The sequence below is a fragment of the Pezoporus flaviventris genome, unplaced genomic scaffold (assembly GCF_033815535.1).
Source record: "Pezoporus flaviventris isolate CSIRO_AGI_PZ_B2104156 unplaced genomic scaffold, CSIRO_AGI_Pfla_v1 ptg000145l, whole genome shotgun sequence".
Classification (NCBI taxonomy): Eukaryota; Metazoa; Chordata; class Aves; order Psittaciformes; family Psittacidae; genus Pezoporus; species Pezoporus flaviventris.
The window spans coordinates 590,360-616,982 of record NW_026892693.1 but is presented as its reverse complement, the minus strand read 5'-3'; the positions used below and the strand labels follow the sequence as shown (position 1 = coordinate 616,982).

The window sequence follows — 26,623 nt, the reverse complement described above, 5'->3', positions numbered from 1 at the left end:
CTCCTCCTCCTCCTCCTCCTCGAGGCACTGGGCCGCCTGCCCGGCCCTGCACAGGGACCCACCAGAGAGGAGCACGCAGCAGCCAAAGGGGCCAAAGTGGTGCTGGGAGTGGGGGGGGGGGGGGAACCCACATGGGGTGGTTTTGGGGTGCAATGGGGTCACCCCCAACCAAGCAATTCCTTCCTCCCCCATCCCAACCAAAGGCCAGGGGCTGGAGCGAAGGTCGGAGGCAGGTAAATGATTGATAGGAGGGAGCAAAGGGCGGGTGCTGCTCCAGGGTCAAGCCCTGCAGGCTCCAGGTCCCCATTCCATAAGGATTTCCTTCCCCCCCCCCCCCCCGCCATATACAGCCCTGTCCGAGGTTGGATCCAGCATCAGGCACCCCCTGCATGCGTAGAAGTGAGGGTTAAAGGGTGTTCAGTGGGGGAATAGGGTGGGTTTGGAGGGGGGAGCAGGACCCCTAGGGTGGTCACGGACATGATCCCAATGCTGGGATAGGGATGGAGCAGGGGCAGTGCATGGGATAAGCACCCACCACAGAGGCACAGTAAAGGGGGGGATGCTGCCAGCATCCCCGGTGTTGGGGATAGGAGCCATGTGGAGCTGATGTGGTCCTCCAGTTGTAGGGGGGAGGGATGTCCAAGGAAGAAGGATGCAGGATGCTGTCCACCTCCTGCTGCTGGAGGGAAGAGTTTAGGGAAAACCTGCCCAGGATGGGACACGGGGATCTTAACATGAGGGGTTATGGATGGGGATCGTGCACGGGGTGAGATCAATGGGCAGAGAGACAGGGGAAGAGCTTCTTCCCTATCTCCACCCTGACCTTCCCCTGGTTCAGTTTGAAACCATCACCCCTTGTCCTATCCAGTCCCTGATGAAGGGTCCCTCTCTGAGGAAGAGGAGGGCAGGAGCAGCAGAGCAGGGGGGCTGGTTCCCCTCTTCCCTATGGAGAAGGGGATGCTCCACAAGAGCCAGGCTCAGCTCAGAGCCCCAAGGAACAAGAACACAGGTAAGGAGCAGTCAGACAAGGCTGAAATCGCATCCTAATCCCCCCCCCCCCAGATCCATAGGGATAGGGGCTGAGCGCAAGGAAAAGGCTGCTGGAGAAGGAGCCCTGACTGCAATCCCCTCCACTACCGGTGCCTGCTGCCAGGGTGGGTGCTTCCATGGTCCAACAAGCTTCCAAGTGCTGCTGCTCCAGGGCCAGGAATGCATGGAATAGTGTCTAAAATGCAGGGGAAAAACGCCTTGCAGCGGGAAGGGGGAATCCCTCCGGGTGCCAGCAGCCAAACCTTTTCCTTGGACTACTTTATTTGGTAAAACTCAGAAACCACCAACTGCTCCCAGAACTTCCCTCCTGGAGCGAGCCAGTGCAGAGAGGAGCATCCCTATTCAGCTTCAGCACTTGGGATGCAGAGGAATCCTCCTCCTCCTGCTCCGTGTCTCACCACCACCCCCCCCTACCCCAGCCCTCACCCCTGGGGCAGCTTCGCTTCCTCTTCCAAAGAAATCCCAACGAATCCATTAAGAATCCAAAGCAAAACTGAAAGAAGGAACAAGATGCTAAAGACAGCGATGAAGAGGGAATCCAGGCCAGGGAATCCCATCAGCCCCAGCACAGCGACCAGTTCCGGGGCAGCAGAGTCCATAGGAGCCCTAAATCCAAGCAGGAGATGAGGCAGTGGCTGAGGAACAACCCCCCAGAGAAGCTGGATCCCCTCCAGAGCCTCCACGGCCCCCATGGTTGGTGTTTGGTGCAGGGGTTGTGGGGGGGAAGATTCCTTTGCTCCCCATGGAGGAAGGTGGTTGGGAATGAACCTGAATCCTGCTAATGGATCCGGGTCAGCTCCTCCACGATCTTTATGAGGTCGTCTACGGTGGCTTCCCTCTTCATGCCACTGCCATCATCGATCTGCAAGGAGAGGAGGGCTCAGAGCTTGGAGGCAGCAGGAAGAGCTCAAGAACAGTCCCAGTTCATGGCCGTGGAGGAAGGGAACAACTGGGATCTATTCCTTTAGCAGAGCCTGGATTCCAGAGTGGGATTGTGAAGGATCTAAGAGGGAGGAACCCCAGCTCACCTGCAAGTTTGCCACCACCTCCTGCATCTTGGGCCTGCTGATGTCCAGGAAGCTCTCGATCAGGTCGCCATCGATGAACCCCGTGGCTGGTTCCGTCTTGCGCTCGGTGTGAAACGATCTCCAGGTACCACAGTCAAGGAGCCAAATCCATAGGGAATAAGCCCAATCCATAAGGAATAATAAACCCAGCCCTGGTGGGGAGCACAGAAGATGCCCCAGGCTGCCAGTGCCACTACCAAGCCAGATTGAACCTCAAACTCCCCCCAAAAGAGACCCATCCCTACCTCCTCTATGAGCACAAAGCCCTGTGCTGGCACCTAAAGACCTCACAACCACCCTCTCCAGCTGATGTCCACCCCAACCAGAGCATCCCAACAGGAAGAAACCCCCCCAGCACCCCACAGGCACAGGCTCCAGAGGGAATGGTGGAAGGATATAAGGAATGCTCAATCTTGCCCACACTCTTGATGACTTTATTCAGCCTGTTCTGCATGTCCAAGAGGAGGTTGTACCAGCTCTCTGACAGCGAGGTCACCAGGCCTGTTAAGGGGAAAGCAGAGGTAAAGAATCAGGGCTCATCCCAGCAGCCTCCTGGGACTGGAACTGCGCTGGGAGAGATGGGATAAGGAAGTGCTCAAGGAGACCCAGAGGACTTCCCTCTTCTGGAAGCAATCCAGAGGGAAAAGCAGGTTTCTGAAGGGATTACGGGTGAGGAATGGAGAAGAACAGAGGCGTGAGGGAACCCAGCCCAGGATCAGCAGCAGGGACGGCACCTCCTGCCCTCCGTTCAGGATGAGGCCCTTACCAATCATGCCATTGACTGTGCCGAAGAGAACCGAGCCCTGGGTCGGTGTGGAGGTCTCACCCAGGTTCTGCATGACCAGAGATCCGTGGCAGAAGACATTGACAAACTCTCCCAGGTGGGACAAGCCCACCTCCTGCAAGTGCTGACGTTCCTCATCGGTCGTGGCCGCGCTGCAAGGCAAAGCACCCTGCGTTGGGGGGACCCGAGACCTTGCCCTGCTCTCCCCACCTCGCTCCTCAGAGCTGGATACGCTCCTCTCCCAGCTTCCCTGCCCCTAGGTGGGATGTGGAGGAGACCAGAAGGTCCTGTCCCTGCAGCTCACCTGTCCTTCTGGCACACAAACAAGTTGAAAGCATTCTCTGCTCCCAAGAAGTTGTCATCGTCCAGGATCTCCACAGCACTCATCCAGTTTGGATTGAAGTCCCGGGCAATCTGGAAGGGCACAAGAGGAGACCCAGTGAGCCCAGATGGCTTTAACTGTCATCCAGCATCATCATTCCACCCAGCACCACCACTCGGAGCGAGGATCCAGCCTGGCCTCTCTGCTGGCTGAAGCAGCTGAGTGGGAAAGGCACCAAGTGCCTTCTGGACATGGCCCATGTGGTGCTCAGGTGATGCCACAGCATTCCCATTTCAAACCCAGAGAGCCCAAAGCCTAACAGAGGAAGTGCCTGCTCCATCCTCCCACTGCCAGAGCTGCAGCTATGGTCACGCTGAGCTCTTCCAACTGGACAACGGGCACTCCAGATGGCAGCTCCCAACCCTGGCAGGCAGCAAGCATGTACCCAGAGCATGCTCTTCTCCAGGCTGCTGGTACATTGCCCAGGTCCACATTGCTCCACAAAGCACAGGCATCCATGTGGAAGCATGCCTGGGTGATGCTGCCCTCATTGCACAGCCCTAGATCATAGAAGGGTTTGGGTTGGAAAGGTCCTTAAAGCTCCTCCAGTTCCAACCCCCTGGCACGGGCAGGGACACGTTCCACGAGAGCAGGTTACATCCAACCTGAACTTGCCCTCTTTCACTCTGAACCCATCACCCCTCATCCTATCACTCCAGTCCCTGATGAAGAATCCCTCTGCAGCATCCTTGCAGCCCCCTTCACACATGGGAGCTGCTCTGAGCTCTGCGCCTTCAAGGTGGGCTGAGCCAGACTCCTTCTTCCATCACCTCCAACGCACCTCCTCGAAGTTCCCTTCCATGGGCTTGTATGCGAGGAGGAGCACGGACCTCATGAGGTCTCCCACCAGGATGAAGTCCCCTTTGGTCTTCAGGTAGAGAGCCATGATGTTGTTGTAGTGGTTGCACTCCGTGCGCAGCTCCTTCTCGGCTGTCCACTCATAGAGGCGCACCTGAAGGCAGGGACGGTGCTCTGAGCCACCATGGACACCCCACAGCAGCCAGGACAGGCTCCTCCATAGGGATCAGGGACCTGACTGACAGCCAAAGGTGTTCCCAAAACCAGGTAGGGTCTTGCAAGAGCCTTACCGTGCTGTTGATGCTGGCTAAGAGCTTCCCATTGAATTCCACCATGGAATACACAGCTCCCTTGACCTCCTTCTCAGCCAGGCTCTGCAGCTTCCCTGGAATAAAGCCATGCACCCCATGGTTATTCCCCTTGCATTCCCAAGGGTGGCAAGGCAAAGGGAGCTGCTCTAAACATCGTTCTCTTAGAGGATCTGTGGGCAAGTAACACAAGAAGTGAGATGACAGCAGGGGCAGCCACTGAGAAAGGAATCCCAGGATCCTGGCAAAGGATTCCTGGGCTTCTCTAAGAGATGGGAGCAGTGGCAGCCCCTACAGATCCTGTCTATGGGCAGCTTAGAGCAGGACCCTCTGGTAGAGCTCTACCTGCTCCTGGCACACGAGACCTTTTGGGTGTGAGGAGCTCATCTCTGCACCCATCTCAAGCAGCTGAGCTCGGCCCCAGGAGAAGACCTCGCTCTTACCGTCGGAGTAGTGGAAGACCACGATGCGGCCCTGCTTGGGCTCTGCCTCCTCGGGATACACCATGGCAGTGCCCACGATGAAGTAGGTGTTGGGGTCCTTGCCAAGCTTGCAGGAGACCAGGCTGAGGGCGTACTCGTTCTGTAGGAACTGGTGAGCGTGAAGCACTGTGCACAGAGGGAGAGGCAGGAGACAACTGAGTCCTCCCAGCTCCTTCCTGCTAGGCAGCACCTCCAAGTAGAGCAGGCTGAAAACTTAACACGTGTCCCAAGTAGATCCCATCTCCTGTCTCCCACCACCACCTTGTGCTATCAAACCCCACTATGCCTTAAACATGTGCCCTGGGGCTGATACTCCACCAGGAAACACACTCTGTCCAAAGGAATATAGAAACATAGAATAGTTAGGGTTGGAAAGGAGCTTAAGATCATCCAGTTCCAACCCCCTGCCATGGGCAGGGACACCTCACACTAAACCATGGCACCCAAGGCTCTGTCCAACCTGGCCTTGAGCACTGCCAGGGATGGAGCATTCACAACCTCCCTGGGCAACCCATTCCAGTGCCTCAGCACCCTTACAGTAAAGAACTTCTTCCTTAGATCCAATCTAAACTTCCCCTGTTTCAGTTTGAACCCGTTACCCCTTGTCCTGTCACTGCAGTCCCTCATGAAGAGTCCCTCCCCAGCATCCCTACAGGCCCCCCTTCAGATGCGAGATCACAGATCTCCCCATCACCAAACTCAGCCCCACGCTCATGGGCTTGTCCTGGAGGAGAAAACAGGAGTCTGGCAGAGGCAACATTTGGGGTTGGTACCTTCAAAGGTGTGCTGATCTATGATGAGCAGGTTGTGCACCTCCACCTCCTCTCCAAAGGATGTCTCGTGGGGGGCTGTGCTGCTGGAGAACAGCTTGCTGGTGCTCACACTGCTAGAGAGGGCCTAGGACACAGAGAGTCAGTCACATCCTTGGGCTATCACCATGTCCTCACGTTGCTCCACATGGGCTGAGGCAGCCAGAGACCAGGAAAAGGAATGGGACAGAAGGTGACCCAAGGAGCTCCCTGGGCCCAAGTAAAGGGACACACTCCCTGCAGGAGAGCTGAGCAACAGCATCCACAGCATTATTTACACACTGTTGTAGCTTCCACCAGTGCTCCTGGCCTTGAAGACCACTTATGCTGCATCCCTGCCAGAAGGAAACCACTGGAGACCAAATGGAAGCCTGTAGGAAGCCTGAAGGAGCAGCACCCAAAGGTGACCGCACACAACAGGGATGCTGAGGCTGCCAGAGGGCCCTGGGAGGTCTCTCACCACCCCATCTCCTCTCAGGCTGCCAAAGGGAGAGCTTGCACTCAGAGCTTTGCAAGAGCACACTGTCAAGGGTGATCTGCATCGTGTGTTGGCCTGAGGAGCTAGGAAACCCCCAGCCCAGAGCTCAGGATGATCTGCAGCTCCCCCTCACCTGGGTGCTGGCGCTGGGTCTGAGTGCAGTGGTGCCTCCACTGGCATCCTGCACCTCGATACGACTCGAGAGCACCCCAAAGCATTGGGACACCTCCTGGTAGCAGATCTTCCTGCGGGACAAATTGAGCTGGGTGAGAGGCAGGACAGGCCACTGCAAGGAGAGCACGGAGGCTCTGGAGACAGAGCTGTTTGCTTGTCCAGAGCGCTCTCAGCACAAGGCCACCACCACAACAGTGACCGTGAAGTCTTGCCCCCAAAGCTCCCCCCATGCAGCAGAGCATGGAGCTTCGAGCCAGGCTCCTTCTCCAGCTCACCTGGGTGATTCATAGAGGGGAACGGTGCGGATGTGCAGCTTCTGGATCTCATCAATGGTGCCAATTGTCAGGGTGCTGTTGTTGGCCAATGCCAAGCTGTAAGGAAACAAAAACACACGAGCACTGGTGCTTGTAGCATAGAATCACAGGATCACCTGGGCTGGAAAAGACCTTTAAGGTCATCAAGTCCGACTGTCAAAGGCAGGTGGCATGTCAAGAACCTCCCTTTCCTCCACACCCCTCAAAACTGCTGATCCCAGGACAGAATCCCAGCCTGGGTTGGGCTGGAAGGGAGCTTCAAGCTCCTCCAGCTCCAACCCCAACCCCTTCCACTGGAGCAGCTTGCTCCAAGCCCCTGTGTCCAACCTGGCCTTGAGCACTGCCAGGGATGGGGCAGCCACAGCTTCTCTGGGCACCCTGTGCCAGCGCCTCAGCACCCTCCCAGGGAAGAGCTTCTGCCTAAGAGCTCATCTCAGTCTCCCCTCGGGCAGGTTCAAGCCATTCCCCTTGGCCTGTCCCTACAGGCCCTTGTCCCAAGCCCCTCTCCAGGTTTCCTGCAGCCCCTTTAGGCACGGGAGCAGCTCCAAGGTCTCCCCAGGGGGCAGCAGAGAGGCAGAATCACCTCCCGGAGCTCACGCTCTGGGCGTGCAGCCCAGCACATGGAGGGTTTCCGGGCTCAAGCACACACTGCAGCCAGGTCATGGGGAGCTTCTCCTCACCCCAAACCCTCAAGTCCTTCTCCTCAGGCTGCTCCATGCCGTCTCCCCCAGGCTGTGCTTGCGTTTTGGATCCCTTTCCACAAGCCAACCCTCCCCAGCCCACGCCCCACAAGGCAAGGAGCAGACTCACCTGTCAGGATAGCCATCCGAGTTGAGGGGACACATGTAGTTCACCTCCTTCAGGTTGACGTTGGAGAAGACCAGCTTGTGGTTACTGCTGTAGATGACGGTGGGACGGTCGGAGCAGGCAAACACGTTGGTGGTGGACAGAGAGCGGAAGGTCCTCAGGACAGTGGGCTGGGTGCCAAGGGTCACCTTCTTCCTGTCACTCAGCAAACCTGTGGGAGAGGAGCTTGGTGCTGGGTGCCACAGGAGGAGCATGGCAGAGGGCAATGGGGCAAATGCATCCTGCTGTCAGCACAGGGCAGCTAAGGAATGGGTGTAAGCATCCATGCATCTCCTTTCTCCACAGTTCATTCCCACTGCCCACAGCCTGAGCACAACCCAGTCACAGCGAGAACACAAGGCAAAATTGGGCTTTTTCAGCCCAGAGAAGAGAAGGCTCCTGAAGGGGAGACCTGAGAGCAGCTCCAGTGCCTCAAGAAACCTGGAGAGGGGCTTGGGACAAGGGCCTGTAGGGACAGAACAAGGGGAATGGCTTGAACCTGCCCGAGGGGAGACTGAGCTGAGCTCTGAGGCAGAAGCTCTTCCCTGGGAGGGTGCTGAGGCGCTGGCACAGGGTGCCCAGAGAAGCTGTGGCTGCCCCATCCCTGGCAGTGCTCAAGGCCAGGTTGGACACAGGGGCTTGGAGCAAGCTGCTCCAGTGGAAGGGGTTGGGGTTGGAGCTGGAGGAGCTTTAAGCTCCCTTCATCCCAACCCCTTCCATGATTCTACGAAAGAGAGCTCTCGAGAAGGATGACAGAAAACACATGAAGCACATGAGAGGGCACGAGTCCAGCCTCCCTCCCCAGCACCCCTCTCAGTGCTGGGCCCTGTACTCACCTGTCTCAAGGCTGAGCCCGAAGTAGAAGAGCGCTCCATCCCCCAGGGCACACAGGAGGTAGTGGCTGCTCTCAAAGGTCGTCATCAGGATGGAGCGAGGGATGATTTCTGCAGGGAGCACAAGGGAAGGCTGATGTCAGCCAGGACTCCCCCAGCACCACCCAGCACCGCCAGGAGATTCCTACCTCCTCCCAGCATCTCTTTGTGCAGCAGCTCAAAGGAAGGCAGCTTGAGGATGCGGGCAGAGATGTCAGTCCAGAGCCCGATTGCACACAGCGGGGACATCCCATTGCTGTCCCCCAGAGGGGTGATGTCCAGGCAGGCAACTTCATGCTCCATTTCTGTGCAGCTGGAAGCAGAAGTGTCCATCCTGAGCCCAAAGGCAGACAGGAGAGGCTGAGAGCCCTCAGGTTGGGATGGGAGACCTGCACCCACCTGATCTGCCTGAGCTCCTGGGGTCGGATCTCCAGGTAATACAGGGCTCGTCCCACAGCCACCACGACCTGGTTACTGTTGCAGGAAGCCACGCTGATGTTCTTGCCATTGGGCTCTTTCCATTCACTCACCAGGGCTTTGGGCTCCTGACTAACCAGTCTCACAGAGGCAGAGGTGATCTGGGGAGAGAGAACCCCTTTGCTCAGAGCTAGAACATCACCTTCCTTCCCACACCGGCCCAAGGAAGGACACCAAACCCTGCCCCAGGGAAGCAATGCAGGTCTAGGTTAGCCCAACATCAATAAGGGATGTGGGATCACCACAAGAGACATATCTGCAGTGCCTTAGAACTGGATTTACCTGGATCAATTGCTGGTGTGCCACATTGCCACAGAAGAAGGTCTGCTGATCATCCACAAACCCTGTGAGCTCTGTCTCTTCTACCTCCTCTCCATTTAACATAAGAACCCTAAGCAAGAAAGAGAACTCCTGTTGTATCATTAGATATGGGTGCAGGAAGTGATTCTGCCCCTCTCCTCTGCTCTGCTGAGACCCCTTTTGCAGCACTGTGTGCAGTGCTGGTGTCCCCAACATCAGGAGGACACGGAGCTGCTGGAGCAAGTCCAGAGGAGGCCACGAGGATGCTCAGGGGCTGGAGCAGCTCCCATATGGAGCCAGGCTGGGAACACTGGGGCTGTTGAGCCTGGAGAAGAGAAGCTGCAGGAGACCTCAGAGCAGCTTCCAGTGTCTGAAGGGGGCTACAAGGATGCTGCAGAGGGACTGTAACAACAGGACAAGGGGTGATGGGTTCAAACTGAAAAGGGTTGGAGATAAGGAAGCTCTTCACTGTGAGGGTGGTGTTGGCACAGGTTGCCCAAAGAAGTGGTATTTGCACTCCCATCCCTGGCAGTGTTCAAGGCCAGGTTGGACACAGGGGCTTGGAGCAAGCTGCTCTAGTGGAAGGTGTCCCTGCCCACGTTAGGGGTTGGAACTGAATGATCTTAAAGTCTTTTCCAACCCTACCTTAACTATCCTATGATCCTGCTCCAATATGCAGCTGAGAGCCCAGCTCAGCCTTAACCCCAGCTCACCTGGTCTGGCCAACGAAGGACAGCACCAACGTATTGTCTGTCTCCCGATGAGAATCCGACCTCAGGGGCCACAATCCTGCAACAAAGAGCCCACAGGTTGGCTCCCAGGGAGTATTCCAAGAGCTGGTGGGTGCCAAGCACCTGCCCCCCATCCCAGCCTCAGCCCCTGCACATGATGTGTCCCCTCTGAGGCTGCGGGTTGTACGTGCCAGCACTGAGGAGCTCACACACCTTTAATCCCTGGCAGGTCAATGCTGGCGTGTTCATGGATCCCAATGCCATTCCGGATGATCCGCAGGGAGCCCTCTTTAAATGCACCTGAGCATGTGACCAGCTGCAGGAAAAGGAGGTGATCTTTACCCACCATTCCAGGGAAGCTGCCCCGCTCCTCCCTGTAGCAATGGGTTCAGAGGGAGATGGGGAACCCCTCTTCACTTCCCAAAGGAAGGCTTTTGGCAGCTGCTCTTCCCCTGGTGCACAAAGACAACCCTTGCCTCATGAACAGGGTTGCCCAAGAATTAGCCTTCCCACTCATATCACTCTTCAATACCATCCCTGCAGCTGGAGAAGACTTTGAGATCCTCCAGGAAACCATCTGTGGTCTTTTCCTCCCATGGACAACCCACGTGCATCCATGAGCCTGGCCCAGACACCAAGCAAAGCAAAGCAGAAGCAGCATTACCTGCCCTTGGCCTTGTCTTTCCAGGTCTACCACACACATATCAACAATGGGCCCAAGGTTGGTGAAGGTCTCCATGGCCACCACGTAGGAGCCCTGCTCGTTGCTGTCCACGTTGAGCTGTGAATTGACCCAATGGTCAGCTCACGACACGCAAGACCATGTGGAAAGGGTTTAGAGCAGACAAGGGGAAGGAAAACTGATCCACATACACCCCAGATGAAAAGACACGGGTGCAAACCCCTGTCTGAGCACACTGTACCTTCACAAGCTGGGAATCCCCAAGGCGAGAGCCAACGAACACAACTCCGTTGTCCAGGTAGGTCAAACACTCTGCTATGGATGTCTGGGAAGGGAGAAGATGCAGCTGAAGCATCACGGGCGTGAGAAGGACCCTGTCACACCCCACAAGCAGCACATCTGAGGTGCAGCCCCATAGGAAGACCCTGGGCACAGGATGGAGAGGCCAAGCTTCTCCCAGGGATAGCACATAAGCACCAGGGAAAACCTTGGGAAGATGGTGCAGACTTTGAGGTGCTCACAAAGGGAATTGTCCAGGACAACTGTGACACAGCACCCGTGTCAGGCTCCAAACCAGCCCTCTGTGGAGCACTTCTATCCTATGGAGCCTCCCAGCCCCATGGTGAGAAGTGACAGGGCCACACGATGCGGCCAGGTCCTACCTCGCCGAGCAGCTCCACGCGCAGGTCCTTCAAGGTGACAGTGCCATCCATCTGCTCCTCCTTCTCCAGGAGCAGCATGAAGAGGCGTCCTTCCATGTCCCCCAGCAAGTAACGGGATCCATTGGGATCCACCCGGTTGTGGCACACGATTGTGCTTTGCTGCATGGAAAGGAAGAGGGAAGTTTTAGGATACCCAAAGGGGCATCTTGGACCATCTCTGCCCATGCCTGAAGGGAACGAGCACATCCACCTTGTGCTGGCTGTAACCATGGCAAAGACCCACTTCTCCTGTGGATCCACCCTTCAGCCATCTGTCTCAGCGACCACAACCACAACCTGTGCTCAAACAGTCTCATTTCAGGCACTAGGAACCATCTCATGTTCCTAAATTAAACACAGGATCACGGGATGGGTTGGGTTGGAAGGGAGCTTAAAGCTCATCCAGTTCCTAGGTCCATCACTCAGGGACCCCTTCCACTGGAGCAGCTTGCTCCAAGCCCCTCTGTCCAACCTGCCCTTGAACACTGCCAGGGATGGGGCAGCCACAGCTTCTCTGGGCACCCTCCCAGGGAAGAGCTTCTGCCTAAGAGCTCATCTCAGTCTCCCCTCTGGGAGGTTCAAGCCATTCCCCTTGGCCTGTCCCTACAGGCCCTTGTAAAGCCCCTCTCATGTCACTGGCTTCTTCACAGCCCAGGCAAGATGCCCTCAGAGAGCCTGTTCTCCAAACGCTGCCCCTTCTGTGGACTCAGGGATGCTACCTGGGACCTGCAGAGCTCCAAGCTCTGCTGCATCTCCAGCCCCAAGCTCTGCAGATGGATGCAGCCTGGCCTCCTGCCAACAGATTTGGTTCTGGTTTAAGAAATTCCTCATCTTGCAGATCTTTATTGGATGCAAACATCCCACTGGCCTCAGCACAGACGTGCCTGCAGGTCAAAGCTCTGCCTGCTCCAGTATCTCCATCACAGAGCTCCAGTAGCAGTTTGAGAGCCTGTAGCATTCAGGCAGCAGCATTAGGACTTCTTTACTCCAGATTTATTCCTCTTTCCTAGCCCATTGTTATTCCCAGCTTAAAAGGAGCTTCTGATCCCAGCTCCAGCCTCTTTCAGCCCCAAGTGGCACCTCAGCTGTGCCATTTGTGTTTCCTGCACCGTTTCAGTGTGAGAACTGGTCCATCCCTCTGACAAAAGCCACAAGCTCAGCCTCTGTCACAAGCTCTGTCTCCCTTTAAACAAGTGCCCCAGTCACACACTGGTGGACTCAGGTCTCCAAGGGGCTCTTTCAGATCTTTTCCTGCTTGAAATGAAAGCAGGCTCTGGCCTGGACCCATGCCCAAAACATGCTCTGCATCCTGATTAAGCCCTTTCTCTGGGGCCCAGGCATGATTTCAGCCTTACTGCACCATTTCTATGCACTCCACAGAGGCAGAGCCACCAATACAAGGATCACACGTCCCTCGGCCCCCAGAACCACAGACAGGTGTGAAACACACACACCAAACCCAGTCTGGGAGTGAGTGGCCCTATTAGACTAAACCTGGAGACAACAGCAGTTGAATTCATGACTCCAAGCAGCCCAATACCCTGGCAGGACTCTTAAGAGATGCCTGGGAAAGGAGGAATTGCAAGGGATGCATTTCTGGATCTCAGCAGGCACTCACCTTGATGATAGGTGGAGCTATAGCCAGGTATTTGTCTCCGTTGTGGTAGGTGATGGACTCCTGCCCAATGATGATCGCGCCTCCGAAAGGCTCTGGCACTGCGCAGGGGAGAAGATAAAGGGCTCATTGGAGAAGCTCTGCAGCAGGGCTGAGGTGCTCAGCCTGGAGGAAGGAGCAGGAGGGAAGATCTCTGACAGAGAGGAACCAACCTGCAATGACCATGGAGGCTTCAGCTTCCACGTTCTCCTGTTTCCAGGGCCCTTTGTTGAACTCCTTCTCGCGCAGGGACACCTCGTACGTCTTCACGTGGCGACCCTGAGGGTCCTGAAAGAGAAGCCACGGGGCATGATGCACAATGGCCATAGGCTTGGGTGCACTGAGACTCCAACCTGCGAGGCAAGGAGGCTCCACCTCATCTGCAAGAGCCCCATCCCGAGGCTTCCCACCTCGTCCACCCCCTCCTCTTCATCCTCCCACAAACCACCCAACGTGTCCGAACACCCCCTGATGTTCTCCTTCGCCTTATCCTGGTGTAGGACAAGCTCTGAATAAATCCCTGGGCCAAAAAGAGGCTGAAACCTGCTTTTTGTGGGTTCAGACAAGTGATTTTGCTAGGACTTGTATTCATCTGGGCACAAGTGGCATTACACTATCACCATCACCCCCAGCTTCAGCTGAGGAATCCAGCTGCTGCTGCAGCAATGCAGGTGCCACTGAGCTCCCATCTGATGCTCCTCAGGCCTTTCAGCCTCATTTCCTGAGGAAGCATCACCTGCTTGGGGAATAATCCCCCTGAAGGCTCTGCCATTCCAGTATTCCAAGCCCAGTGGGTGATTCCAACCTTACCTGATGTGTGGAAAGGTCGGCATGGGAGCAATTCCATGTGGGCTTCACTGTGTGGTGGGTGGAGAAGAGGCCCCCCAAATCAACACCCCACTATGGGGAAGGTGGGTCTGTGCTAACAGGCACTTGGGAACCCGTATGAAGAGAAGATATATGAGCACCCAAAGCACACAGAGGGCTTTGAACATAATCCTCTGACCTATTTCATGTCTAAGATGCTAAGACAAAGCTCTAAATCAGAGGGAACCACATTTCTTTAGTGATGCTGGCCACAAAAGAGGCTATAAAGAGGTGTTCACCCCTTCATTTGTTATGCCACCACCTTCCAGATCTGAGATCCTGGCAAATGCCCCATCCCTGGCAGTGTTCAAGGCCAGGTTGGACACAGGGGCTTGGAGCAAGCTGCTCTAGTGGAAGGCGTCCCTGCCCGTGGCAGGGGTTGGAGCTGGATGAGCTTTAAGCTCCCTTCCAACCCAAACCAGGCTGGGATTCTATGAAACATCCTCACTGATGATGCTCCAGAGCCCGAGGGATGCAAAGAGCAGCACAGGCTGATAGAGAAGGGGAAGCTGAAGGAGAAACAGCTCCGTGGGGAGGAGAAAGCTGAAGTGGGGCTGTGAAAAGGGCAGAGGAGGCATTGAGGAAACCACTGCCGTTTCTGCACCTTTTCGCTCCACCCCACAGCAGCTCTGGAGCCTTTTTCTGCATCTGTTTTTACCAACTTCCCCCTTTTTTTTTTGTGGCACCTTCCTCCTGTTTCCCAACGGCACAAACATCCTCTCCCGGTAATTCTCTTCGGTCCAAATCCTATGGTAATGATTGATAAACTGAGAAGGAAGCCAAGCAGCAGCTTGGAAACATCCCCCTCTCCACACACACGATTCAGACACCCTAGGGCCTAAAACAGAGCCAGAGCTTTATGTAAGGCTCAATGAGTCAGGCAGAGCTTCCACCTCGCTCCTGCTGCGAGGAGAAAACCTGGATTAAGGGTTAGACATGGAGCAAGCTATTAATTTACTCTTCCTTTGTGTTCTACACGCTTAGAATGAGTGATCTATTAACAGCTCTGCTGCTTTATCCAGAGATCTGGCATCTTCACAGGTTAAGACTTCACTGGCTCACTACATGGGGTCACCAAGCTCTCCTTTTCAATGCTCTTGAGAGCTACCACAGGGCACAGGAGAACTGCCCTGCCCTGGAGCTGCATTCCCAGGCCCATGGTGACAAAGGGGTTTCTTCCCCATGCTTTTACTCAGTAACTGTTTGGGGGGGGGTGCATCCCACAGCACCCAGATAGGGAATAACCAAGTCTCTGTTGTTGCACAGAAGCTCTCATGGTAGGAGTTTGCCACCGTGAAGCAGAACTAAGCTCACAGCAGATCCCATGTGCTGCTGCACCAGGAACTTCCAGCTAAGCCCAGCCTGGGCTGGAATTTGACACAGCAAAGATAATCCCTTGCTCAGTCAGCACAGCAAAGGCTCTTTAGGTCAAAGTAAGCAGGAGAAGGGCCTACAAACACTGCCTCTGTGAGGACCCAGGCAAGAGGAGAGGGGATGGCCTCTCTTTACACTCCTGAGTGGCCACACAAGACATTCCCTTCTTTTTTAAGGGGAAGGCTCAGGTCTCACTGCAATGCCTGCAGGAAACAGGACCCTGGTTCTAACTGTGCTCAGCACTTGCTGGGAAGATCCATGCACCCCATGTTTAACAAGGAAATGGTCCCATCTGAGGCATCAGCTCCTCAGTTTTCCTATGGGAGTCTTGTTTCCTCAAGCCCAGGAAGGGAAAAAAGCAGCCCAGAGGAAAATGGACTTTCCTCAGCTACACAACGAGCCTGCAGGAGGGCAGAACCACCTCTTGTTCCATCCCAAGCACTGCCTGCTGGTAGCCCCAGGACACTTCTACTGCTCCAAGCCCTTGCCTGGTGCCTCTGCCCATTGAAATCAAGGTACCTGGTAGACAAAGCAGATGGTGGGAGCCTGACAGCCATAGAGGAACTTCACATCGATGACTTGGAGCTCTTCCAGGCGGATGTTAAAAGCCTTTAATTCCTTGTTCTCCCTGTCCAAGGGGATGACCTTGAAGAGGCCATCATAGAGCCTCAGGCCGATCATGCGGCACTCGGGGTCAATGATGCCGATGATGCCGGTCTCCGAGGGGCGGCCGATGCGATCCTGAGCCAGGGATCCATGGAGAGGGGAGAGAGAAAGAGAGGTTAGATAAGAGATCCCAGTCTGGGGCTGGAGAAGAGCAGGTACAAGAGTTACCACCCCCTGGCTTGAGGAACAACTCCCTGCACACCTCCCAGTGGGTGTTTAAATAGGTGGTACCAAAGGCAATTGAGGCATCTCCTGCCTTAAGCAGCAAGTCATGGAATCATGGAATGGTTTGGGTTGGAAAGGACCTTCAGATCATCCAGGTCCAACCCCTGCCACGGGCAGGGACACCTTCCACTGGAGCAGCTTGCTCCAAGCCCCTGTGTCCAACCTGGCCTTGAACACTGCCAGGGATGGGGCAGCCACAGCTTCTCTGGGCACCCTGTGCCAGCGCCTCAGCACCCTCACAGGGAAGAACTTCTGCCTTATCTCCAACCTGAACCTCCCCTGTTTCAGTCTGAACCCATCACCCCTTGTCCTATCACTCCCATCCCTGATGAAGAGTCTCTCTGCAGCATCCTTGTAGCTCCCTTCAGACACTGGAAGCTGCTCTGAGGTCTCCACACCTTCCCATCACAGCTCCTGTAGCAGGAACTTGCTCTTTCCTGGGAGCGAGGCATTCCAGGAGCAGAACCTGACTGGTTTCCTAACCCCAGCTCTCTCCTGAGTGACCTCAGAGCCCCATTGCTTTCCTAGAGCCGATGGAAAGTGATGCCCCCCACTGCTGTGAAGCACTTTGATACCCACAACCAAAAATCACCCTCCTGATAACCAGGACACCCCGTTATCAGCCTCCACAGGCCCCTCACCGTTACTCACTGGGGGCTGGTATCAGCATCTCCATATGCCACGAAGCAGAACTGTGCCATAAGAAGATTAAAGGCTTCTCCCCAAACACACTGACATGCTACTGATGGGACATGTCCACCTACATCTCCTGCCCATAACCCCCTGCTCAGCTTCAGCAACAGGCAATCAGCAGAGGCTCAGTGCTTGGAAACAGATGGAAGATATTTTGGCTTGACAAGTGATGGAAAGCATTTAGCTAGTGACTAATGGAAAGCCAAGGACCATATGGAATTGGGACCTGCTCAGAAAGGCCATTTTCATCTACATAAAACAGAATAATGGAAAATATAGACAATTCTTAATGATGCTGTATGGGTGGGGTGGGAGGATTAACTCCAGCAGCCATGGTTCTGGTGTGCAGGGTGTACCAACCCAGTCACGAAATACCAAAGAAGCCATTTCCCAGGGAGAATTCCACCTTATGTTGAGTTTTGAGCATTAATTCTCTTTGTGAGAGGAGTATCTCAAATGAACCTTATTATTCTGGTGCTGAGGCACTGGTACAGCCTGCCCACAGAGGTGATAGGTGCCTCATCTCTTAAAACATTCAAGGTCATGAGAAACAGGGCTCTGAGCAACCTCATCCAGTTGAAGATGGATGTTCCTAAATAAAACACAGGATCATGGGATGGGTTGGGTTGGAAGGGCTCATCCAGCTCCAACCCAAACCCCTTCCACCGGAGCAGCTTGCTCCAAGCCCCTGGGTCCAACCTGCCCTTGAGCACTGCCAGGGATGGGGCAGCCACAGCTTCTCTGGGCACCCTGTGCCAGCGCCTCAGCACCCTCCCAGGGAAGAGCTTCTGCCTCAGAGCTCATCTCAGTCTCCCCTCGGGCAGGTTCAAGCCATTCCCCTTGGCCTGTCCCTACAGGCCCTTGTCCCAAGCCCCTCTCCAGGTTTCCTGCAGCCCCTTCAGGCACTGGAGCTGCTCTCAGGTCTCCCCTTCAGGAACCTTCTCTTCTCCAGGCTGCCCCAGCCCAGCTCTCTCAGCCTGGCTCCAGAGCAGAGCTGCTCCAGCCCTCGCAGCAGCCCCACGGCCTCCTCTGGCCTCGCTCCAGGTCCCTCTTGTGCTGCTGCCCCCAGAGCTGGACCCCCATAACTCCATAATCAGGCGTTAAGAAGGTCAAACCCCATCACCAGCCCACCCCAAAGGACGGGAACTGCTGCCTCCCAGGTTCTGCAGCTCCGCTCACCTGCACGTTGCCATGCGCTCGGGTTATGATATCAATGTTGTCTCCGTTCTGCTTGTACTCCAGGATGCAGGCGTTGTACTTGGCTGTCAGGATGAACAACAAGTCCTTGCTCTCCCCCTGCCAAAGCAGAGCAGCGACGAGCCTTGAGGAGGGTGTCAGAGCCAAGGGCACCAATGTCCCCGGCCCCTTCCTCCCCACGGCAAGGTCCCTGGCCCCACAGCACACCCACCTTGGGGCGGAAGAGCTCCATCACCGCTGTCTTGCCGTACATCCCCACCTCCTTGACGGGCCTCAGCCCCTCTGCTGTCACCACGTAGATCTCCAGCCGCGTGTTCTTGGCAATGAGCAGGTTCAAATCCTCTGCCGAGGTGAAGTGTCCTGGAGAGCAGGGAGGAGAAACCACGGCTGAGGCACAGGGATGGGACAAGGGGACAACGTGGGGCGGTGACACTGAACAACCGGGGCAGTCCGGTCCATAACCCCCAGCCACAGCATCCCAAAAGCGCAGCTTCTTCCTCCCACAAGTGCCAGCTCCCTCAGGACCCATCCCCTGGGCTCTGAGTTCTCATTGTCCCCCTGGAGCTTCATTCCCGGGGCTCTTTCCAGTGGACCCCCTCTCCAGAGTACACCCCCCTTGGCCCCTGTCCCAAGTCCCCATCTCCCCAGTGCCCCACAGAACCCCAACAAACTCAGTCCCCTCCCCTGCTCCCCCCAGTGCCCCCTAACACACCTACAGACCCCCGGGCACCCCACAGCCCCCCCACCTCTGCACCCCCCAGGGTACCACTGTGAACTCACACCCCCCCATGGACCTCAAGGAACCCCCTGACTCCCCCATCCAGCACCCCACAGCTCCCCAATGCCCCCCCCGCCCAATTTCCCCCCACCCCACGCCTCACAACCCCCCCAAAGCCCCACAGAATACCCCAATGCCCTCCCAGTGCCCCATTTCCCCCCACCCCACAGGTCCCCCCCATGCCTCACAACCCCCAATGCCCCACAGACCCCCCCAATGCCCCACAGACCCCACCATGCAATACCCCACAGACCCCCAGTGCCCCACAGACCTCCCCAGTGCCCCATTTCCCCCCACCCCACAGCTCCCCCCCATGCCTCACAACCGCAATGCCCCACAGACCCCCTAATGCCACCCCAGTGCCCCACTTCCCCCACCACACAATGCCCCACACACCTCCCCAATGCCCCACAGACACCCCAGACCCCCCCAATACCCCACTTCCCCCACCACACAGTGCCCCACAGACCCCCCCAATACCCCACTTCCCCAACCACACAATGCCCCACAGACCCCCGCAGTGCCCCAGAGCCTCCCAATACCCCACTTCCCCCACCACACACTGCCCCACAGACCCCCCCAATACCCCACTTCCCCCACCACACAATGCCCCACAGACCCCCCCAATGCCCCACAGACCCCCGCAGTGCCCCACAGACCCCCCCAATGCCCCACAGACGCCCCCAATACCCCACTTCCCCCACCACACAATGCCCCACACACACCCCAATGCCCCACAGACGTCCCCAATACCCCACTTCCCCCACCACACAATGCCCCACAGACCCCCCCAATGCCCCACAGACCCCCCCAATACCCCACTTCCCCCACCACACAGTGCCCCACAGACCCCCGCAGTGCCCCACAGACCCCCCCAATGCCCCACAGACCCCCCCCAATACCCCACTTCCCCCACCACACAATGCCCCACAGACCCCCGCAGTGCCCCACAGACCCCCGCAGTGCCCCACAGACGCCCCCAATACCCCCACAAGGCCTCAGCCCCCTCCACCCCCCCGGTGCCCCATTGACCCCCATGAACCCCAATACCCCCCCCCCCCCCCATAGGCCACACAGGCCCCGGCTCCGCAGCCGTTAGGCCGGGCCCCCCGGCGGTACCGGTGACGCAGCCGTTGACGGCCGTGGGCTTCTGCGCCGTCACCACGTAGTTGTAGGACATGGTGGCGGCGGGGGGGGGGGGGTTCGGGAGGGCCGGGAAGGGGAAGGGGGGGGGTTCGGGAACCGGGGAGCAGGAACGGAGCCGCGCACCGGGAGCGCGGCCTAGCGCGGCCTGTCCGCCGCTTCCGCCCGCCGCCCTGACGTCAGCCGGAAGTGAGGCGCGCGGGGCCGCTCTAGGCTGCTTGGAGGACCCCGAGGAGCAGAGGAGACGGGAGGAGGAGGGGGCTGAGCTGCGGTGGGGATGGAGCCGGAGGGGATGGATCCGTACGGGATAAATCCCTTTGGGATGGATCCCTATGGGATGGATCCGTACGGGATAGATCCCTTTGGGATGGATCCTTATGGGATGGATCCAGAGGGGATGGATCCGTACGGGATAGATCCCTTTGGGATGGGTCCGTGCGGGATGGACCCGGAGGGGATGGATCCGTGCTGGATGGATCCCTATGGGATGGATCCCAATGAGATGGATCCCTATGGGATGGATCCGTACGGGATAGATCCCTTTGGGATGGACCCGGAGGGGATGGATCCGTGCGGGATGGATCCGTACGGGATGGATCCCTTTGGGATGAATCCCTATGGGATGGATCCGTGCGGGATGGATCCCTATGGGATGGATCCCAATGAGATGGATCCCTATGGGATGGATTTGTATGGGATAGATCCCTAAGGGATGGATCTGTAAGGGATGGATCCCTTTGGGATGAATCCCTATGGGATGGATCCGTACGGGATGGATCCCTATGGGATGGATCCCAATGAGATGGATCCCTATGGGATGGATTTGTACGGGATAGATCCCTAAGGGATGGATCCGTACGGGATGGATCCGTATGGGTTTGATCCGTATGGGATGGATCCCTATGGTATGGATCCGTATAGGATGGATCCCTACGGGATGGATCCGTAGGGGATGGATCCCTATGATATGGATCTCTATGGGATGGATCCATATGAGATGGATTGCTATGGGATGGATCCCTATGGGATGGATCCGTATGAGATGGATCCCCTTGGAATGGATCCCCCCAACACACACACTCCGGGAGGGGTCCCCGCTGAGGAGGGGGTCCCTGATGGGCGGAGCATCCACCCCGGTCCTTCCACACCCCATAAAGGGGATCCCTGCTTGGGGGTGCATCCCCGCTGGACCGCTCTTCCCAATGGATAGTGCCCCCCCCCTTCCTTTTTCCCCCAGGAGGGGGATCCAGCTTGGGGGTGCTCCCCTCTAACACAGGAGTGGTCACTTTGGGGGGGGGGGGGGGTGTCCATCATGGTCCTCCCCTACCCCATGATGGGGTCCCTGCTTTAGGGGTGCTCTCATCCTGGTCCCCCCAACCCCATTCATGGGTCCCTATTTTTTGGGGGGGGGGGGGGGAGGGCTCACTCCTACCTTGGTCCCCAAGCCAGGATGGGATCCCTGCTTTGGGGATGCTTTCATCCCGGGCCCCAGGTCCCCATCTCCAGGATGGGGTCCCCGCTTTGGGGATGCTTTCATCCCGGTCCCCACGTTCCCATCCCCATGAGGGGGTCCCCACTTTGGGGATGCTCCCATCCTGGTCCCCAGGTCCCCATCACCATGAGGGGGTCCCCACTTTGGGGATGCTTCCATCCTGGTCCCCAGGTCCCCATCCCCATGATGGGGTCCCCGCTTTGGGGGTGCTTTCATCCTGGTCCCCATCCCCATGAGGGGGTCCCCGCTTTGGGGATGCTTTCACCCTGGTCCCCAGGTCCCCATCCCCATGAGGGGGTCCCCGCTTTGGGGATGCTTTCATCCCGGTCCCCACGTTCCCATCCCCATGAGGGGGTCCCCGCTTTGGGGATGCTTTCACCCTGGTCCCCAGGCCCCCATCCCCATGAGGGGGTCCCCACTTTGGGGATGCTTTCATCCCGGTCCCCAGGTCCCCATCCCATTGAGGAGGTCCCTGCTTTGGGGATGCTCCCACCCTGGTTCCCATCCCCATGAGGGGGTCCCCGCTTTGGGGATGCTCCCACCCTGGTTCCCATCCCCATAAGAGGGTGTCTGCTGTAGGACTCGTTCCTCCCCATCCTCTCCCCATCCCCCTGGTTGAGGTCCCTGCTTTGGGGGTTATCCCCATCCTGATCCTGCCCCATCCCAGACGTTATCCCCGTGCAGGACCACACTGAACCCCTCTCCCCGATCAGGCGCTGTCCCCGTGCCACCGTATCCCGTGTCCCCGCCGGCAGCGGACCTTGCCCTGCCTCAGCCCCTTGGACTCTGAGCTGCAGCTGCGAGGGATCCATCACCACCACCACCACCACCACGCTGCCCTATGGAGGTGAGCCCCCCCCCCACCCCCTTTACACTGCTATGGGGTCCCCATGTTACCCCTTTGTGTCACCCCTTTGTGCCCCCAGGTCCCCAAGAAGTTGGTGAACTCGGTGCCGGCCTGCGCTGACGATGCTCTGGCCGGGCTGGTGGCCTCCAACCCGGGGCTGCAGCTGCTGCAGGGCCACCGGGTAGCCCTAAGAGCTGACCTGGTGGCCATCCGGGGCCGGGTGGCTCTGCTTTCCGGGGGGGGCTCTGGCCACGAGCCCGCCCATGCAGGTAAGTGCCTCACCACCACGAGCCGGCATTCCCTGGCGCAGCTCTGAGCTCCCTATCCCCTTCCATAGGGTACATCGGGAAGGGGATGCTCACTGGTGTGGTGGCTGGAGCCGTCTTCACCTCTCCGGCTGTGGGCAGCATCCTGGCTGCCATCCGGGCCGTGACACAGGCTGGGGCAGGTAGGGATGAGCTTCCAACCCAAAGCAGTCCTTGATTCCAGGGTTCCTTGATTCCAGGGTTCCCTAATCCCATGGTTCCGTGACTGAGGGCTGTGGAGACCCTGTCCCCTAGGAAGCAACAACTGAGCTCATGGTTCCCCTCTTCCCCAAGAAGGAGAGGTCCCAATGAAGACCCCACTCCCTGGGCTACCCCCTCCCCACAACCCCTGCCCCATTGCCCTCAGCACCCACCTCAGCCGCCCGCATGGCCACAATCCCCATCTCCAGCATCCTGAGCCCATCCTGCACATCTGGGCTTCGCTCCCCCCAACCCATCCCATGTCCCACCGCAGCCGGGACCCTCCTCATCGTCAAGAACTACACCGGGGACCGGCTCAACTTCGGGCTGGCGCTGGAGCGGGCGCGGGCAGAGGGGGCCGACGTGCGCATGGTGGTGGTGGGCGACGACAGCGCCTTCGCCACGCTGAAGAAAGCCGGGCGCCGCGGGCTCTGCGGCACCGTCCTCATCCATAAGGTGGCCAGGATCCAATGGGAATGTGGGATCCGGGGTGCCGGGGGTGATGGTCCTTACCCGTGGTGCTCTTGGCAGGTCGCAGGAGCTCTGGCTGAGGCAGGAGCGAGCTTGGATGAGATCGTGGAGAAGGTGTCAGCGGCTGCCAAAGGCTTGGGTAGGTGGGGGGCACCCTTAGGGGGATGCTGAGCCTCACCCCTGGCAAAGCAGAGCCCCCCATCAGCCCCACGTAACCTCCCCACGCAGGTACCCTGGGGCTCAGCCTGTCCCCATGCAGCGTTCCCGGCTCCAAACCCACTTTCCAGCTGGCTGCTGATGAGATGGAGCTGGGCCTGGGTGAGGAGCTGCCCCCCGTGTGCCCCCCATTCCGCATGGGACAGGCATCCCTTGGTGCTGGAGGGGGCCACGACATGGGCTGATGCTGCCCTATCTCCGCAGGGATCCACGGTGAGGCAGGAGTGCGCAGGATGAAGGTGAGCGGGGTCCTGCTGGGTCCCCCCCAATGCTCTCCAGATCCCCCCCAACTCTTCCCTCAATGTCCCCCCGTTGTCCCCCTACTATCCCCCTAGATGCTGACAGCGGATGAGGCGGTGGAGATGATGCTGGCCCACATGACAGACCCCTCCAATGCCTCCCACCTCCCCCTGAGCCCTGGTGAGCCCCCTTTCACCCTCCTCCAACCCCCCCCCCCCCCCCCAGACCCCATAGGCAAAGGGTCTCATTCTGCTCCTCCCCTGCAGGAGCCTCCGTGGTGCTGGTGGTGAACAACCTGGGTGGTTTGTCCTGCCTGGAGCTGGGCATCGTGGCCGGGGTTGCTGTGCGCTGCCTGGGTGAGTGCCGGGGGCTCCACTCCATCCCCCTGCTCTGCTCCTGCTGCTGCTGCTGCTGCTCATGGACCTCCCTCCATGGCCGCAGAGAGACGAGGGCTCAGCATCGCCAGGGCACTGGTGGGCTCCTTCATGACGGCGCTGGAGATGGCCGGGGTGTCCCTCACCCTCATGCTGGTGGACGAGGAGCTGGTGGGGCTCATTGGTGAGCGCCTGCTGCTGGGGCTGTCCCCAGGTGATGGGGATGCTCAGGACCGCACGCATCCGGTGTGGTCCTTGGGGGGGGGGGGGGGTGGCAGCACTCACCTCCTGCCTCTCCAGATGCCAAGACCACGGCCATGGCATGGCCCAACCTGGCTGCGGCGCCTGCCACGAGCCACAGACAGGAGCTGCCAGCACCAAAGGAGGGAGCGGGGACCACACAGCATGAGGCCAGCTCAGGTAGGAGGCAGCAGCAGGGAGCTTGGATCCCTTTGGAACCATCACCTCCCCATGCCTTGGTTTCCCCATATCCAGCCCGGGATGAGCAGGGCGATGCCTCCTCCTCGCAGGGCCCGGTGCGGCGCGGGTGCAGCGGGTGCTGGAGCTGGTGTGCAGCACCCTGCTCGCCATGCAGGACAGGCTCAACGAGCTGGACCGTCAGGCAGGGGATGGGGACTGCGGCCACACGCACGCTCGAGCTGCTCGAGGTGGGTGCTGGGGGATGTGGGGCAGGGAGTTATGGGGAGAGGGCACCCCAGGGATCAGCTCCTGCGAGCGGGGGCTTCCGTTTTCTTGGGGGGAGCAGGGAACGCTGAGCTGTTGAGTTCTCCCTTCAGGGTACCTGAATCATGGAGTCATGGAATGGGTTGGGATGAAGGGAGCTTCAAGCTCATCCAGTGCCACGGGCAGGGACCCCTTCCACCGGAGCAGGGTGCTCCAAGCCCCTGTGGCCTTGAGCACTGCCAGGGATGGGGCAGCCACAGCTTCTCTGGGCACCCTGTGCCAGCGCCTCAGCACCCTCCCAGGGAAGAGCTTCTGCCTCAGAGCTCAGCTCAGTCTCAGGTTCAAGCCATTCCCCTTGGTGAAAGCCCCTTTAGGAACCCAGTCTCAGCTGCCCCAAGGCATTGGGGGGGTCTCCCTGCTTGTCCCCATGGCCCAGGGGGGTCACTTCCCCCCCCCCCCCCCAGATCCAAGGGCTCCCTCCCTCCCAGCCTGTTCCCATCTCCTCCCTGCAGCCATCCAGGAGTGGATCCGTGCCCGGCCCCCCCCAGCAGCCCCAGCCCAGCTCCTCTCGGCCCTGGCTGACCTCCTGCTGGAGAAGATGGGGGGCTCCTCCGGCGTGGTGAGTGCAGGGGGGGCAGGAGGGGACCTCACCCCCCAGCGGTGACACCGGCCGGGCCCTCACCCCCAGTGCCCCACAGCTCTATGGGCTCTTCCTGACGGCGGCCGCCCGGCCCCTGCTCCGCAGCACCGAGCTCCCAGCGTGGGCTGATGCCATGGATGCGGGCATTGAAGCCATGCAGAGGTGAGTGAGCATGGCCATGGCACCCCCGGGATCCCCACACCTTCTGCAGGGTCCCGCTGACCCTCTCCTGCATCCCACACAGGTACGGAGGTGCTGCTCCGGGGGACAGGACAATGGTGAGTGCTGGTGTCCTGGGGGATGCACTTGGGATTTGGGTCCGCAGTGCAAGAGGGATGTGGAGCTGTTGGAGCAAGGCTGTGGGGCTGCTGCGAGGGCTGGAGCAGCTCTGCTCTGGAGCCAGGCTGAGAGAGCTGGGCTGGGGCAGCCTGGACAAGAGAAGGCTCCTGAAGGGGAGACCTGAGAGCAGCTCCAGTGCCTGAAGGGGCTGCAGGAAACCTGGAGAGGGGCTTGGGACAAGGGATGTAGGGACAGGCCAAGGGGAATGGCTTGAACCTGCCCGAGGGGAGACTGAGATGAGCTCTTAGGCAGAAGCTCTTCCCTGGGAAGGTGCTGAGGCGCTGGCACAGGGTGCCCAGAGAAGCTGTGGCTGCCCCATCCCTGGCAGTGCTCAAGGCCAGGTTGGACACACAGGTGGGAGGTGTTGGGGTTGGAGCTGGATGAACTTTAAGCTCCCTTCCCAACCCATCCCATGCCTCCACGTGGGGTAGAGCCACAATCCAGGCTGCCCCCAGCCAGCTCTCAGCCCCTTCCCCATCTCTGCAGTTGGACTCTCTGTGTGCTGCAGCCCAGGCTCTGCACCCCCTGCGCAGCCCCGGTGCCAAGCTGCTGCCCGTGCTGACCAACGCTGTGCAGGTACCGTGTGTGTGGAGGGGGGATCCCAGCGCCGGGCTGGCTTGGGAATGGGATGTGGGAACCCCTTTGGTGTCCTGACCCCATCCCCTTTATCCCTGCAGAGCGCGGAGGCTGCAGCAGAGGCCACCAAGCACATGGAGGCCGGGGCGGGCAGAGCCAGTTACATCAGCTCAGCGCGGCTGCTGCAGCCCGACCCGGGGGCTGTGGCCGTGGCTGCAGTGCTCAAGGCGGTGCTGGAGGGGCTGCAGAGCTGAGGGGGGGGGGGCTGCATCTCACTTCTGACCCCCCCCCTTCTCCCAGTACCCTCAATAAACCTTTGTGGTCCTCCTAAAGCTGCTCCAGAGCTTCCATCCCCTGGGCGAGGGCTGGGGCGGTGGGGATGCAGC

The 26,623-nt window shown here is 58.6% G+C and overlaps 2 protein-coding genes across 3 annotated transcripts; one reads left to right on the top strand and one right to left on the bottom strand.

Moving 5' to 3' along the window:
• Nucleotides 1-1,743: 1,743 nt before the first annotated feature.
• On the bottom strand, nucleotides 1,744-19,920 carry DDB1 (damage specific DNA binding protein 1). Its single transcript, XM_061479297.1, has 27 exons — nucleotides 19,829-19,920; nucleotides 18,143-18,291; nucleotides 17,914-18,030; nucleotides 15,670-15,891; nucleotides 13,083-13,197; nucleotides 12,874-12,971; nucleotides 11,217-11,375; nucleotides 10,796-10,879; nucleotides 10,537-10,653; nucleotides 10,086-10,188; nucleotides 9,855-9,930; nucleotides 9,124-9,232; nucleotides 8,764-8,942; nucleotides 8,514-8,677; nucleotides 8,329-8,436; nucleotides 7,457-7,664; nucleotides 6,608-6,703; nucleotides 6,292-6,403; nucleotides 5,645-5,768; nucleotides 4,833-4,997; nucleotides 4,372-4,466; nucleotides 4,065-4,235; nucleotides 3,206-3,315; nucleotides 2,884-3,053; nucleotides 2,516-2,618; nucleotides 2,079-2,202; nucleotides 1,744-1,912 (listed from the first exon to the last, which is right to left on the bottom strand). The coding sequence occupies exons 1-27, from the start codon at nucleotides 19,887-19,889 to the stop codon at nucleotides 1,829-1,831; spliced, it is 3,423 nt and encodes a 1,140-aa protein (XP_061335281.1). The 5' UTR covers nucleotides 19,890-19,920; the 3' UTR covers nucleotides 1,744-1,828.
• Nucleotides 15,905-26,545, top strand: TKFC (triokinase and FMN cyclase). 2 transcript variants are annotated; one of them, XM_061479300.1, is made up of 18 exons: nucleotides 15,905-15,908; nucleotides 22,163-22,191; nucleotides 22,271-22,460; nucleotides 22,529-22,639; nucleotides 22,972-23,153; nucleotides 23,229-23,307; nucleotides 23,397-23,486; nucleotides 23,589-23,623; nucleotides 23,720-23,804; nucleotides 23,891-23,980; nucleotides 24,066-24,182; nucleotides 24,299-24,418; nucleotides 24,529-24,666; nucleotides 25,195-25,301; nucleotides 25,381-25,484; nucleotides 25,567-25,600; nucleotides 26,148-26,237; nucleotides 26,339-26,545. In XM_061479300.1, exons 2-18 carry the CDS (start codon nucleotides 22,186-22,188, stop codon nucleotides 26,489-26,491), a joined length of 1,731 nt encoding a protein of 576 aa, XP_061335284.1. In that variant the 5' UTR covers nucleotides 15,905-15,908; nucleotides 22,163-22,185; the 3' UTR covers nucleotides 26,492-26,545. The 2 variants fall into 2 exon arrangements, with proteins under 2 accessions (XP_061335284.1, XP_061335283.1); XM_061479299.1 differs by lacking the exon at nucleotides 15,905-15,908 and having other exon boundaries at nucleotides 21,868-22,191.
• Nucleotides 26,546-26,623: the final 78 nt, after the last annotated feature.

Coding starts and splice junctions, on each gene's coding strand:
- DDB1 (XM_061479297.1), bottom strand. CDS start 19,889: ATGTCCTACAACTACGTGGTGACGGCGCAGAAGCCCACGGCCGTCAAC. Junction 18,292..19,828: donor CGTCAACGGCTGCGTCACCG/GTACCGCCGGGG, acceptor CCTGCTCTCCAG/GACACTTCACCTCGGCAGAG. Junction 6,704..7,456: donor TCGGATGGCTATCCTGACAG/GTGAGTCTGCTC, acceptor GTTTCCTTACAG/CTTGGCATTGGCCAACAACA.
- TKFC (XM_061479300.1), top strand. Junction 22,640..22,971: donor CGTGACACAGGCTGGGGCAG/GTAGGGATGAGC, acceptor GTCCCACCGCAG/CCGGGACCCTCCTCATCGTC. Junction 25,601..26,147: donor CTCCGGGGGACAGGACAATG/GTGAGTGCTGGT, acceptor CCATCTCTGCAG/TTGGACTCTCTGTGTGCTGC.